This window comes from Gymnoscopelus braueri (assembly GCF_963280865.1).
Source record: "Gymnoscopelus braueri genome assembly, chromosome: 13".
In the NCBI taxonomy this organism is placed as follows: Eukaryota; Metazoa; Chordata; class Actinopteri; order Myctophiformes; family Myctophidae; genus Gymnoscopelus; species Gymnoscopelus braueri.
In genome coordinates, this window is record NC_137615.1 from 37,744,187 (window position 1) to 37,760,054 (window position 15,868).

Below are 15,868 nucleotides of genomic sequence, written 5' to 3' on the forward strand. Positions count from 1 at the left end.
AGAAAAATGTCTCTCTTTTGGGCGGGTTATAGCCCTTTTATTTCGTGTTTTTCTTACTTTTATTCGGTTAATTCGGATCAGAAAAATGTCTCTCATAACGCACCTCTCCATTGAGAAATGGATAACAAGAACCGTCGCCCTTTTCCAGCCGTGAAAAACCTCCTGCTCGTCTTTTTCTTTTTTCTTCCCGCACCCCCCCCCCCTTTTATTTCGTGTTTTTCTTACTTTTATTCGGTTAATTCGGATCAGAAAAATGTCTCTCATAACGCACCTCTCCATTGAGAAATGGATAATAAGAACCGTCGGACTTTTCCAGCCGTGAAAAACCTTTTTCTTTTTTCCTCCCGCACCCCCCCACACACACACACACACACACACACACACACACACACACACACACACACACACACACACCTCGCACACACTTTGCACGCAATCGGTATGATTTAGCTGACAATAAAGTAGGCTATTATATCGTATAGGCTACTTGATAAAGCAAAAATAAAAAAAATAACCGCACAGAACACAGAACCACTACACACACTTAAACAGGTAGGCCCGCTAATAATTCCATTCACAATTATGGCACTCTTAAAGGGGAAATCCACCCCTTTTCAATATTTAACTATGTCATTAATATAGCATAAAGGAGTTGTGTGGAAATAAGAAAAAAGTTCCCCCCTTTCTGTGTTGCCTTGAACTGGAGGATTGATTGTGGGTTTAACATTGCAAATTACACCATGATGAGTCATCACAGTGTAATTTGCAATGTTAAAATGTTAATGAATGACAGGGCGATTTATGTGCTGTCCTGTCTCTTTCCTGTGTGACTGTGACAGTGACAGCTCAGGCTCAGCTGTGCGTGTGTTAGTCAGTGTTGCCAAATATCGTGAGAGAAATGAGCCAGCCGAGCTCCAAAAACAAGCCTCTTTTTTTTTTTCCAACAGTTGCGGTAAATAAACGGACTTGGTAACACTGGTCTGATGCCCGCCAGTGCCACACAACCACACAACCTAACATAAGGTATGTTAGTTACATGCTGCTTTGTGTCGTTTGCATTTTATGTTATGTTGTATCTTTTGCATATTTTCACAAAGTTGAAGTTACTAGTCACTTATTGGGTGTCGTTCTGCCGATCTGTTCTTGGACCCATTGGGAGGCCTCAGTGGCGTGAATAAATAATTAAATAATTACCGTGGGTTTAGATCGGTAATCCACAATTGCAATGCATAATTCATGGAGTAAAACATACATTTCATGTTTACTAAAGGACATAAATAATACAAATAACAGTACAGTAACAATTTCTTTATTGTTGGTTTAAAAGGATAAGACATTTTATTGTGATTAAGATGGTTAATATTTTTGCTATTTCTTATGTTTGCACTCTAAACAAGGAGATTGTCATTTTGTGTCAAAACTATTTATGCTGAGGTTTTGCAACTCACAGGCTCTTTGTCAAATGTTGTTTCTGTATTATTTTGCATTTGTTACAGTATATTACAGCCATATTGTAATGTATGTTTTGTTTTCTGTTGTTTTCCCACCTATACAGTTCTTACGGTGTTTTGGAATAAACTTTCATTATCATCAGTTTGAGAATTCATCCTTGATCAGCCGGGGTTTGCTTACAAGGAGCGAGTGGGAGGAAACACCAGTCTGTTCTTAAAACTCCCAAGGGAACAAGAGACTACATCCCCTCGCAGATGGCCATCAGAGAGAAGGTGCTAAACACCATTATTGGCTGTTTCAAACGTCACGGTGCTGAGACCATTGACACACCTGTATTTGAACTAAAAGAGACATTGACAGGCAAGTATGGCGAGGACGCTAAGCTGATATACGACCTCAAGGACCAAGGTGGAGAGCTGTTGTCTCTCAGATATGACCTCACTGTGCCCTTTGCCCGCTACCTGGCCACACACAAAGTCACCAACATTAAGCGCTACCAAATAGGCAAGGTCTATCGCCGTGACAACCCAGGCCCGGGCCGCTACAGGGAATTCTACCAATGTGATTTTGACATTGCAGGAAAGTATGATAATATGATCCCTGATGCTGAATGCCTGAAGATCATCTACGAAATCCTCAGCGAGCTGGACCTGGGAGACTTCTGCATCAAGATCAATGACAGACGTATTCTGGAGGGAATGTTTGACATGTGCGGTGTTCCGAAAGACAAGTTTTGCACCATCTGTTCGTCAGTAGACAAAATGGACAAAATGTCTTGGCCAGACGTTAAAAATGAGATAATGGAGAAGGGCGTATCGGAGGAGGTGGCTGAGCAGATTGGTAAATATGTGCAAATGAAGAAGGGTGGTATCGACCTAGTAGAGCTCCTGCTTAAAGACACAAAGATGTGTGAGAACGACCAGATTTGTGCTGGCCTCACCGACATGAAGGAGCTCTTCAACTACCTGCAGATCTTCCAGGTCACAGACAAGGTGCTGTTTGATCTCAGCCTAGCCAGAGGTCTGGACTACTACACAGGTGTAATTTATGAGGCTGTGTTGATCCAGGCGGGTGCGGTGGCCCAAGAGATTACCGCGAGCATGGGCAGTGTGGCTGGAGGTGGACGGTATGACAACCTGGTGGACAGGATTTCCCCCAAGGATAGGAAGGTGCCGTGTGTCGGGGTCAGCATTGGCATGGAGAGGATCTTCTCTATCATTGAGGCCAAGGGTAACAACGTGCGTACCACAGAGGTGCAGGTCATGGTGGTCTCAGCACAGAAGAACTTACTAGAGGAGAGACTCCGACTGACGGCCGAGCTCTGGACTGCTGGCATCAAGGCAGAGACAGAGTACAAAAGGAACCCCAAATACCTGAACCAGGTGCAGTACTGTGTGCGCTCAGAAATCCCCCTGGTAGCCATCCTGGGAGAACAGGAACTGAAAGACGGAGTGGTCAAACTCTGCACTGTTGTCACCAAAGAGGAGGCAGAGGCTTGTGGATCAAAAGGTAATCTAATAAAAGAGGCTTATGTATCAAGAGGTGATTTAATAAAAGAGATCAGGAGAAGGACCTCAGAGGCCTGTTCATTCTGCTCTACCCAGCAAAAAAGCATACAAAATTAAATGACTAATGTAAGTAAGACCACACCGACTGATTAATCCATGATTCTGGGCATTATTTCTGTACTGTCCATCTCACATGAGGTGAGACAGTTGAGAATTCTCAGCCTCCTGGTCTAACTTCAAACTTGAAGTCCTTTAAGTAGAGGCTGTTTTCAAAGTTGTGTGATAGAAACGTAATATGTAATAACTACTGACTAAAGGTGATTTTTTTTTGGGAGTGGTTCCCAGATATACAATATATATAATATGGCAATTTATTGCTAACAAGCACCGTGGAAGGCTTTTGGACCAGAAGATGGCAGACTTGCCAGAGGAGAGAGTGTTGCCTGATAAAGATCCTGATAAAGTTCATTTTTATAGATATGGAGTTGACTATTTTGGCCCCATTGAAGCTTAAAGTCATAAAAGAGATGGAGTGCTTTGTACCTGTCTGACCAGTCAGATGCACTTGGATGCGAAAAAAATAAAAAGGAAAACAGGAGGGCCCCATTTTCTTAACCACTTATACTTCTTTGTGTGACAAATAGAAAAAATATCAGATCTCATTGTGAACTTGTTATTTTTCAATACAAATTTAGGCCAAATAGGGATGTGGTAAATGTTTTAGTTAAATTGTATTACCAAACATAATGACATATCACACAGTCTGCATGCATTTCCCCAAAGGAAATGCATGTATTTAATTCAGTCTGACCAGAAGCAGGGATAAAACATCCCCACCGGTAATCAAAATGACAGCGGTCACTGTCAACATTTCACACTAAACATTAACTTGGTTCTGCATATAGTTGATAAGAACTACATTGAAATCAATTATCAGCATGTCAGTGATTTTGTAGTGTTATTACAACTGCCTCTTACCGCCTTTAACTCCCAGTGTACAACAGAGGGAGCCAGAGGTAGTTAGCCAAAAAGTGATGCTATAATCTACGTACCAAGGTCCAAGTATGTCAAGAAACAACACGAGGAACGCAAAAAGACTTGCATGCTGTCCCAAGGCATTGCGAGGCAGTTGCAGAAGGACAAACTTCTTGGTAAGTCCAAATCTGTTTCAGCATGTGCACTTTCCAAATTGTTTTGGTCAAACACTGGCCAAAATAATCCAGATTATATGGTACTTGATATTGTGATGTAATGACAATTTGTATTGTCATTGGCTCCTAAAGCCAACATCTTAATGTCACTTTAAAGATGGAGTGCCATGATATTTTTCAACCCTAAAACCTGATCATAAGGTATTATTATTATGTAAGGATTTTTTTCAACAAAAAAAAAGTGTACAGTAAGTGTTAAAATGTTGTTTTTATGTAGACACGCCAGTGCATTAAGTATACCTGGTTCTCACCTTAGCACCTCCTCCACCACCTTAGCACCACCCACCTGTCCTAGTCCCTCCTCCTCCTCATGCCCACACCTGTTGTGTTATGATAATGAGGGGGAGGGTGTGGGCTTTGTGATGTCACTAAAGCGCTGTTTCTCTATTGGCACATTTGACCCTCAAGGTTTCAGCCTCCAGGAAAAAACTCCAAATAGTCAGAGAAGACATAAAACACCATAAAAACACCACCGGGGGGCTTAATGAAGTTCTATCAACCTCATAGACACATGAAAAACAGAAAAAGTGCAAAAACATGGCACCACCTCTTTAAGTTATGTGCTGTGATTTCAGGTTTTCATTCAAACCCATAAAGTATTTTTTTCTTTTGTTTTTTTTATGACCTAGTGATGTAGACACCCATGATTTTATAGATGGGGTGTTTTTTCTGTGTGTTGGTATAGTTAATTGTGGATGAAATCAAGTTCTGCTGTTAAATCCTGTAATTTTCCTCTCCCCTCTGCAGTGCAGCCTGCATCAGCTCCAGACCTGCAGTGTGGCATGGCCAATGGCTACATCCTGGAAGGCGAGGAGCTGGAGTTCTACCAGCTAAAAATTTGCAAAACTGGCAAATAAACATTGGATGGGCCTTTTTCTAAAATTGATTTCACACTGGGGCTAGACTCTTTATGATTCAGTGGGGCTAGACTCTTTATGATTCAGTGCCTCCGACTGCTCAGCTCTGCCCACATGCAAAAATAAGTTTCTTTTTCATTTATTTTATTTAATTTCTTAATTGTATTAATCGTTGATATACGACCTCAAGGACCAAGGTGGAGAGCTGTTGTCTCTCAGATATGACCTCACTGTGCCCTTTGCCCGCTACCTGGCCATGTACAAAGTCACCAACATTAAGCGCTACCAAATAGGCAAGGTCTATCGCCGTGACAACCCAGGCCCGGGCCGCTACAGGGAATTCTACCAATGTGCATCGTCCTCATTGATGCCGCACCATTCAAGAAGTGGTTCGAGTCTTACTACAGAATGTCCATACCCCTCAGTTTTCGGGAAGATTTCAATAAGGTATGTGTCTATTAGCACTGTGGTGAAATGAGGATTGATTTTACAAGAAAAAAAAACTAGATTTGAAAACCTAATGTACCAGTGAGATAAAAAGAAAACATTGTCGATGTGAAGGAAACTGGTGTATTGGTAGTGTACCTGTATTCTATTGTGGCTTTTTATGATAATGAAAGCTGTATTTTGATTACATGTTTAGCCAAACTCTTGAAAAATGTATGGACATTTCGATCAAAAAGGTCTATACCAGTGGCGAAGCGTACCAGAATGAACTGGACCTTCTCAGGGACGCAGAGCACCGCGCGCGCGGGATTTTTTTGCGGTTCTGGGCGGGTTAAAGCCCTTTTTTTTCGGTTCTGGGCGGGTTTATAGCCCTTTTATTCGGTTAATTTGGATCAGAAAAATGTCTCTCTTTTGGGCGGGTTATAGCCCTTTTATTTCGTGTTTTTCTTACTTTTATTCGGTTAATTCGGATCAGAAAAATGTCTCTCTTTTGGGCGGGTTATAGCCCTTTTATTTCGTGTTTTTCTTACTTTTATTCGGTTAATTCGGATCAGAAAAATGTCTCTCATAACGCACCTCTCCATTGAGAAATGGATAACAAGAACCGTCGCCCTTTTCCAGCCGTGAAAAACCTCCTGCTCGTCTTTTTCTTTTTTCTTCCCGCACCCCCCCCCCCTTTTATTTCGTGTTTTTCTTACTTTTATTCGGTTAATTCGGATCAGAAAAATGTCTCTCATAACGCACCTCTCCATTGAGAAATGGATAATAAGAACCGTCGGACTTTTCCAGCCGTGAAAAACCTTTTTCTTTTTTCCTCCCGCACCCCCCCACCCACACACACACACACACACACACACACACACACACACACCTCGCACACACTTTGCACGCAATCGGTATGATTTAGCTGACAATAAAGTAGGCTATTATATCGTATAGGCTACTTGATAAAGCAAAAATAAAAAAAATAACCGCACAGAACACAGAACCACTACACACACTTAAACAGGTAGGCCCGCTAATAATTCCATTCACAATTATGGCACTCTTAAAGGGGAAATCCACCCCTTTTCAATATTTAACTATGTCATTAATATAGCATAAAGGAGTTGTGTGGAAATAAGAAAAAAGTTCCCCCCTTTCTGTGTTGCCTTGAACTGGAGGATTGATTGTGGGTTTAACATTGCAAATTACACCATGATGAGTCATCACAGTGTAATTTGCAATGTTAAAATGTTAATGAATGACAGGGCGATTTATGTGCTGTCCTGTCTCTTTCCTGTGTGACTGTGACAGTGACAGCTCAGGCTCAGCTGTGCGTGTGTTAGTCAGTGTTGCCAAATATCGTGAGAGAAATGAGCCAGCCGAGCTCCAAAAACAAGCCTCTTTTTTTTTTTCCAACAGTTGCGGTAAATAAACGGACTTGGTAACACTGGTCTGATGCCCGCCAGTGCCACACAACCACACAACCAGTCTCGTAACAGCAGTTATCAATGCAAAGAAAGACCCAAATAAAAGGCACAGCGGCCAATAATTCAAGACAGACATAAGTGTGTGGAAATAAAATGCACAGCGGCAGATCCAGCAATATAAATTAATTCACTTTCACTCACCAATGACGTGGTTCACCTGAAGACAAAATCCATCCTCCTGTCCTTTTGAGTGAATTTTTCAATGACCCGGTCGTAGAGCTGATCAGTACTTTTAAGATCCAGGAGAATTTGCTTTTCAATAGACATGGAAGCTAATGCAGAGAGTCGGGATTGTCCTGTTGTATTCCTCGAATATGTTTTTATCCGTTTGAGGGCGGAAAATGTCCTTTCCACGGATGAAGTGGTGACAGGGATAGTTACAACTAAACATGTTAGTTTGTATATCTGATGCATAATGTCACAGAGTCCTTTGCCTTGGAGAAATAGAAGAAGGTCTGATGGGTCCTTTCCCTGAAAATCTGCCATAGAGTACATGACACTGAGTTCTGTTTTCAGCCGTACCAAGTCAAAACGCGGCCCGTAGCTGGCAGTCAAGCTTGCGAAAGCAGTTTCAGGGAACGTCGTTTTAAAGATGGGGAACTGCTTGGGGTCAAGGAGGGAAAGGAATGAAAGCTTTTCGTGATCTTTAAAACGATTTGTCATTTGATTGAGAATATTGTCAATAATGCTGTCAAACAACTTCTTGTAGTGTGCACGTGGATCTCCATGCACTCTGCGCCCAGATGGCACGCTGGTGTTCTGCACTGTCTCGTCATAGAGCTGATCAAAATTTGCCCTCTGCCCCTCAATGCAAATGCAAAACTGGTCCACCCTGGCCATACAAAACTGCATGTCAAATGACTTTTTCTGCAAGATGTCGAAGAGAACATCTGCATGTGAAAATATGTCGTTAAATATTGAAAGCAAAAAGCAAAATTCAAAGCTGCTCAGGTTTGATATGTAACCATCAGCACTGCTTATAGCAGGATCGTCATACTCATCATGGTGGTCAACTACATACTCGAACACATCCTTGAGATCATCTTTCTGATCGAATACAGTGCACACCAATCTTGATGCAAAATTCCACCTGGTTGGTGCAACTCGTGGCAGTCGCTTCTGGCATATCTCATCGAGCAGTTGCGTTCGTTTTGGCGATTTACTAAAATATGCGGCCATGGAAGAAAGGTGTGCGAAGAAGATTTTGCATTCGTTAATTTTACCTACACCTTGTGATAATACCAAATTAAGGACATGTGCATAACAATGTATGAAAAGCGCCTGGGGAATCTTTTCCTTCACTTTGGCTTGGACCCCGTTCAGTCCCGATGCCATAACGGGAGCACCATCGTAGCACTGGGCTACAAGTTTGTCTGTGCATGCATATTCCTCCAAGAATCCAAGGGCCAGGGTTGCTACCTGTTCTGCCCGTTTGCTCCCCGACACATCCACAAATTTAACGAACCTCTCTTGTACGCCACTGTCTGTTATGTAACGAAGAACAATCGATAGCTGCGCAGCATTGCTCACATCAGATGTTTCATCCAGCATAAGAGCTACAAATGATGCTTTATTTATTTCTTCTTTAATGGCATCATCCATCACACCACCAACAGCACTTATTAAGTCGTTCTGTATTTGACTTGAGGTTCCAATAAACACTTTTGAAGTGGTCAGATGGTAGTGCAAATCTGGATCATATTCTGCTAAGTATGATAAAATCTCCAGGTAATTACCGCGATTCAATGATGTTCTGCTCTCATCATGGCCCCTAAAAGCCATCTCCTGTTTGCCTAGGAAAATGACAGAGTGTATGAGACGTTTCAAAAGATCCCTATTTTTTTTCACCTTTTCATTGTGCATAGTTGTCTCTCCGTCTCTGTTCATCCAGCTGTAAATCAATCCTTGTGTCTCCAAAGGTTTTCAAACTAATAGTTGCCTTAAGGTGACTTGCTGAGCCTTCATGCTTTTGTGCAGCTTTGGTTAAACTGCTAAGGTTGTCGTAGCCTCTCCAGTTCCACGCACCCTTATCGGTACCAAACAACAAGCATTCCCAGCAGTACAGCTTCTTATTTAGAACCGAGCCTGTAAGCCACGGGTATCGTTCCCAATTGCTACCCTGAAAATGCCGCTCGTAGCCCGCCTTTGAAGCTTGGCTGATCTCCAGTTTATCCGGTGTTGGGCGGCCTTTTTTAACAATGTCCATCTTTTCATTAAAGGGTCGTCTTGAAAAGGGCACTGATAATAAATCCACAACGACATCATCATTTGCGACGGTATTAACTTCACTTGCTGCCATGTTGCGTTTGTTTACATTCATACAATCACAGTCTGTGTGACCCCGTGACAGTCTGGCGCTTTCCCGTAGCTGAGCGGTTCTACCAAACACTCGCCCCAAAACACAATCACCCCGGGGAAAATCCGCCAGTATTCAACTGGTATTCCTAAACGTAACCTCAGGCAAGCAGGTTTTGGGGCGAGACTTCCGCTACCTTCTAGAATACCTTGAACTCTGAAAGACTACGCCCATTGACTACAACTCGAAATATGATTGGTTGCTTAAACTGTCAATCCACACCTAGGCTACTATTGAGCCGATGGTCAACCGGTGGTCATGCTAGAATCCCCACGATGGCGAATATTCTGCCCAGAGACTCTGTAGTAAAATTCTCTGATTGGCTGTTAATTTTTCCCAACACAAACACACTCAAATACACAGTGCATGGGGCAAAAACAAATAAAATAAGTATGGCGAGCGAAACAGTGCAGTTTAACAGATTAGCAACACAATAAAAAAAAAATTTACTTGATAAAAAAAAAAAATTATATCAAAAAAATATTTTATTTATAGAATTTTTATTTTCTTTCATCTGAGGATCCCAGGGCCTTCTCTGAATACCCTGAAGGTCCTGAAAATTCGCCACTGGTCTATACTGTTTTGGAGATAACTTGATGCAGCCATTTAGTTGACAGTCGATGTGTTCTGGCATTATCAGATGACCAAAGTGTTGAAAAATCGGTGGGGGGGCCAGTGGGAGCCACGACCCCCTAAACTGCTATGCGGCCGGCGGTGTGTGCCCAGCCTGCCTGCGGGAGGACCTCGTCCGTGGGAGGCTGCCCGAGGATGGCCAGGTCGTAAGTGCGACGGCGAGGAGAAGCAGAGGGAGTGGACGGAGAGCGGACCGGACCAGTAGACAGACAGACAGACACTGTGCCGTGGGGAGACGTCAGTGATGTACACGCAACAACCGCAGCGGCAGGGTCTATGACTCTGCCTTGTCGGTAAGTCTCTGACTACACAGCACGCCACTACAACAAGCTTAAATAGCCATTATACCAGTGATCTGCCCCAGTCTTTCTGTCCTCCACAGGGGCTGTCCTCCACAGGGGCTTCTGGAGGATCTGGCAACCCTGACGTAGCCCTGACGGTAAGCGTGTTACGTCACTTCCTATACTGTCTGAGCTAAGCGAGACGTGTATCGTTTAGCTGTGCAAGACGCTAACGTTGATATTATTGTATTGTTGTGATTTAAACACACACTGCCACTGTTAACTACTATCCTATTTCTCTACTGTGTGGCGACTTTATCGCTGCCTGGGCTGATTGTCTAGCTAAGGGACTAACTTTGCCGTTGGTTGTTGGCTTTACAATTATCCTAGCTTTAGCTTAGCGGCTACCCTGGGCTGCTGGGCTATGGCCTCCCACTCCTTCCCCCCCCGGTTCCCGTCTTGCTCCTATCCTCTCTACTGTGCTGCTTGCCACATGTATAGTTACAACTCCGACGACTTTATTGAATGTACGGATGTATGTAACAAGTGCTGTGTGTTTGCAGCGCTGGAGGAGAGGCTATGGCAGCTAGAGGAAACCTTAGCTAGCGGTGCTCAATTTAGCCTAGCCTCTGCTCCCGTGAAACAGGGAACAGGGGGACATTACCAGTCACGGTCACCGATCGTGACTGATCATAGTCCCCACACGCACCGAGACGGTTGGGTGACTGCTCCTGGTCGGAAGCGTAGTAATAAACAAAAGAACACGGGACACCAACCACTTCACGTTTCAAACAGATTTTCCCCACTCGCTGCTACACCCGTTGAGTTTAGCAGTGAGACGTTACCCCCACTCTGTGACACGCCCCCCCAGTGTGTCACTGAGAATACAACTCTGGTTATTGGTAGTTCTATAATGAGAAACGTGAAGTTAGTGACACCACGGACCATAGTCAAATGCATCCCCGGGGCCAGAGCGGGCGACATCGAATCAGATTTAAAAATGCTGGCTAAAAGTAAACATAAACGTTATGATACAATTGTAATCCACTGCGGTGGCAATGACACACGACGTAAGAGATCAGAGATCACAAAGATAAATATTGAGTCTGTGTGCACATACGCAAAGACAATGTCGGACTCCGTAGTTTTCTCTGGTCCCCTGCCAAATATGATTGGTGATGAGATGTACAGCCGTATGTCTTCATTCAACCGCTGGTTATCAAGGTGGTGTCCAGATAATAACGTGGGCTTTATAAATCATTGGCAAACTTTCGAGGGGAAAACTGGTCTGATGGAGAGAGACTGCATACATCCAACTTGGGATGGTGCGGCGCTCATCTCTAGAAATATAGACGAGTCTATCAATAAGCAATGACCACCCAGAGTTGGGATCAGGAAGCAGAGTTGCAGTCCTACACGCTTCTCTGTGCTTCCACCAGAGCAGCCACCTACCCTACAAATCAGAACAATTGAAACGACTCGACCCCCTAGGTATGTGAAACCAGGGGTTCGAGGAGCTGTGCATAAAAACTTGGCACATATCAAAATTAATGCAGTAGTGCCACAAAACAAAATTATTAAATGTGGACTCCTGAACATTAGATCTCTACGCTCTAAAGGTGTATTGGTAAATGAAATCATATCAGACAACTATCTTGATCTACTTTGTCTTACCGAAACATGGCTGAGTGAGCAAGAATACGTCAGTCTAAATACAGCCACCCCACCAAGTCACACAAATGCTCATATCCCTCGAGACACCGGCCAGATTGGAGGTGGAGTTGCAGCCATTTTCAACTCAAACTTAATAATCAGCCCCAGACCCAGGCTGACTTACAAAACGTTTGAAAGTCTAGTTCTCACTCTTTCGCACCCAAGCTGGAAATCATTACAGCCTTTATTATTTGTTACAGTGTACCGCCCTCCTGGGCCCTACACTGAATTTCTACCTGAATTCTCAGAGTTTCTATCACGCCTAGTCCTAGACTCTGATAAAATCATTTTGGCTGCCGACATGAACATCCACGTGGATGTAGTAACCGATAGCCTCAGTAAAGCGTTTATTACATTAATTGAGTCAATCGGTTTCTCTCAGTGTGTAGATAAACCTACTCACAAATTCAACCATACCCTCGACCTTGTTTTGGTCTATGGTATTGAAATTGAACATCTCATAGTCTTCCCATATAATGAGAACCTCTCCGACCACTATTTAATAACCTTTGATTTTACATTAATTGATTACTCACCATTGGACAAAAATGTATTTGGTAGAAATCTATCCGATAGTGCTGTGGGCAAATTTAAGGAAGCAATACCATCAGCCATCAACTCAGTATATTCCAACACAATCGAAGATCTCTATACTTATAGCCCCTCTCAGGTCGATCACCTTGTTAATAGTATCACAGGCTCCCTTCAGACAACGCTTGACTCTGTTGCTCCTTTAAGAAAGAGGGTAATAAAGCAACAGAGGCTAGCCCCATGGTATAACTCTGGAACTAAAAACCTCAAGCGAACTTCACGTAAGCTTGAAAGAATATGGCGTTCAACCAAACAGAAAGAATCCTGTATAGCCTGGCAGAATAGCCTTAAAATATATAGGAAGGCTCTCTGCAATGCCAGAGCCACCTATTATTCATCTTTAATAGAGGAAAACAAAAACAACCATAGGTTCCTTTTTGACACTCTAGCCAAATTGACAAAAAGTCATGACTAGTGTCCGCGTATTCCTATATCCCTTAGCAGCAATGATTTCATGAATTTTTTCAATGGTAAAATCAATACTATCAGAGATAGTATAGATAACCTACTGCTCTCGGCCCCTGCTGGACCACCCTCCGATGTGGTATCCTCAGAAGTGGCTGTGCGACACAGTGTATATTTGGACAGTTTCTCCCCGGTCGAGCTCTCCGAATTCACTTTAATGATCACATCTTCCAAACCAACGACCTGTCTCTTGGATCCAGTCCCAACTAAATTACTTAAAGAGGTCCTGACCCCGGTTGGTGCATCCCTACTCAATATGATCAATATGTCCCTGGTGACGGGCTACGTACCACAGTCCTTTAAGGTAGCTGTCATCAAACCTCTCCTCAAGAAGCCTACTCTCGACTCAGGCATTTTGGCTAACTATAGACCTATATCGAACCTTCCATTTCTCTCTAAAATCCTTGAGAAAGCAGTCGCCAAGCAGTTATGTGACTTTTTACATAACAATAAGCTATTTGAAGCTTTTCAGTCAGGATTCAGAGCACACCATAGCACTGAGACGGCATTGGTGAAGGTCACAAATGACCTCCTGATTGCATCCGATAACAACCTTCTCTCTGTACTGGTTTTGTTGGACCTCAGTGCTGCATTTGATACTATCGATCACCATATTTTGTTACAGAGGCTAGAGCATTTGGTTGGCATTAAGGGTGCTGCATTGAACTGGTTTGAGTCCTATCTGTCTGACAGATTTAAATTTGTAAACGTTAACGATACACCCTCATTACGCGAAAAGGTTAAATACGGAGTCCCACAAGGCTCTGTACTTGGACCAATACTATTTACTCTATATATGCTTCCTTTAGGTGAGATAATTAGGAAACACTCTATAAATTTCCACTGTTATGCAGATGATACACAATTATATCTATCGATGAAGCCAGATGAAACAGATCAACTGGCTAAACTTCAAGCATGTCTTATAGACATCAAGAGTTGGATGACCCGTAATTACCTACTCCTCAACTCGGACAAAACTGAAGTTATTGTACTTGGCCCTAAGCACCTCAGAGATAAACTAGCCGATAAGAATTTTAACCTAGATGGTATTACCTTGACCTCCAGGGCCACTGTAAAGAATCTGGGAGTCACGTTTGACCAAGATATGTCCTTTCAGTCCCACATAAAACAAATTTCAAGAAATGCCTTTTTTCACCTGCGTAATATTGCAAAAGTTAGGCACATTCTGTCCCAAAATGATGCAGAAAAACTTGTCCACGCATTTGTTACCTCTAGGCTGGACTATTGCAACGCTTTATTAGCAGGCTGCCCAAGTAAGTCCCTAAAAAGCCTGCAGCTAGTCCAAAATGCCGCTGCGCGCATACTGACAGGAACCAGAAGAAGAGATCATATCACTCCTTCATTGGCCTCGTTGCACTGGCTCCCGGTTAAATACAGAATAGAGTTTAAAGTTCTCCTCCTCACATACAAGGCTCTCAATGGACAGGCACCAGTATATCTCAAAGAACTCATCGAGCCCTATAAACCAGCCAGAACACCATTGCGTCCACAGTATGGAAAAATGCTTACAGCTCCAAGAAACCCCAAAAAGATTAGAACAGGAGGTAGAGCATTTAAGTTTCAGGCACCTCAGCTGTGGAACCTTCTCCCAGTCTCAGTCCGTGAAGCAGACACACTCTGTAAATTTAAGACTAGACTAAAAACCTTTCTCTATGATAAAGCCTATAGCCAAAGTGTATAGACTCAGTCCTCCCTTTGGTTGTGTGGGTTTGTGTCCCATTGGTACAATCGTAATTAACCCTGTACAGATTCACGCTCTAGTAAGGCCTGCCACTAATTCTACAACCGGGGACCTGCTCCCCGGAGTTTCTTTTATTTCCCACGTCGCAGGTCCATGGACCCCCAGCTGCGGCTCAATACTGTGACTGCGGACCGGGCCTCTCCATGGAGCACGACCGTGGATTTCTACTACACTACACTATACCACTACACTATACTGTATATTATCTTAACATTCTTTTATTATACCATTATATACTGCATACACACTATTGCTGTACTATATTATTTTATTATATTATATTATCATATACTATCTTACACTATTATATTTGCTGCTAGTGTTATTGTTACTACTTGCACTGTATCTCTTTCTGTCTCTCCTCTGTCTGTCTCTCCCTCTCTCTCTCTCTTCTTTCCCCCGACACGGTCGAGGCAGAAGGCCGCCACCCTAGAGCCTAGGGTCTGCCTGACGTTTCTTCCAGTTAAGAGGGAGTTTTTCGTTGCCACTGTCGCAAAATTGCTTGCTCAGGGTGGGATGTCGGGTCTCTTCTCTACATGTAAAGTGTCTTGAGACAACCTGTTGTGATTTGACACTTTAATACAATTGAATTGAATTGAATTGAAATTGAATTGAATTGAATTGAGGTGTGTGAAGGCTCCTACCTGCCGTGCTCTACCCATCATTTTATTCTTCGCTGCTTGTTTTTGTTGTTTTATTCTATTTTAGTTAGTGGGCCCATAATTTGTTTTTAGTTAGTGGGCCCTTAATTTGTTTTTAGATAGGCATTTTATTGTGTGTTGGCTGTTTTAGATGCCATTATTATGTATTAGGGTAATTCAAATAAAAGTCAATTGTTCACATTTGCAATTTTGCCTCAGTTTTAAGTTTTTGCCTTTTAAATCTCAAAGTTGTCAGACGAACCTGTGTTGCCTTTTTAAAGTTTAACTGAGGACCAGACCTCTCCAAAGGTGGCGTAGTCGGTAATTTTAGCTTTAAGCACCCTGCACTTTTACAAACTTTTCACTTGTATTTTATTGTTTAATTTATAAGTACATTATTTAAGTATTTGGGTGTTTTTAGCGGTGCCGCATGAAGGACTTCGTCATCAGAAGCTGAATGCGCATTGAAACTTGAT

The 15,868-nt window shown here is 42.8% G+C and overlaps 1 protein-coding gene across 1 annotated transcript; it reads left to right on the forward strand.

The window, feature by feature from the left end:
* Nucleotides 1-1,625: 1,625 nt before the first annotated feature.
* Nucleotides 1,626-15,542, forward strand: LOC308099011 (histidine--tRNA ligase, cytoplasmic-like). The gene is made up of 4 exons (XM_080447517.1): nt 1,626-2,961; nt 3,955-4,111; nt 4,919-5,475; nt 9,944-15,542. The coding sequence occupies exons 1-2, from the start codon at nt 1,707-1,709 to the stop codon at nt 3,978-3,980; spliced, it is 1,281 nt and encodes a 426-aa protein (XP_080303643.1). The 5' UTR covers nt 1,626-1,706; the 3' UTR covers nt 3,981-4,111; nt 4,919-5,475; nt 9,944-15,542.
* The last annotated feature ends 326 nt before the right edge of the window (nt 15,543-15,868 follow it).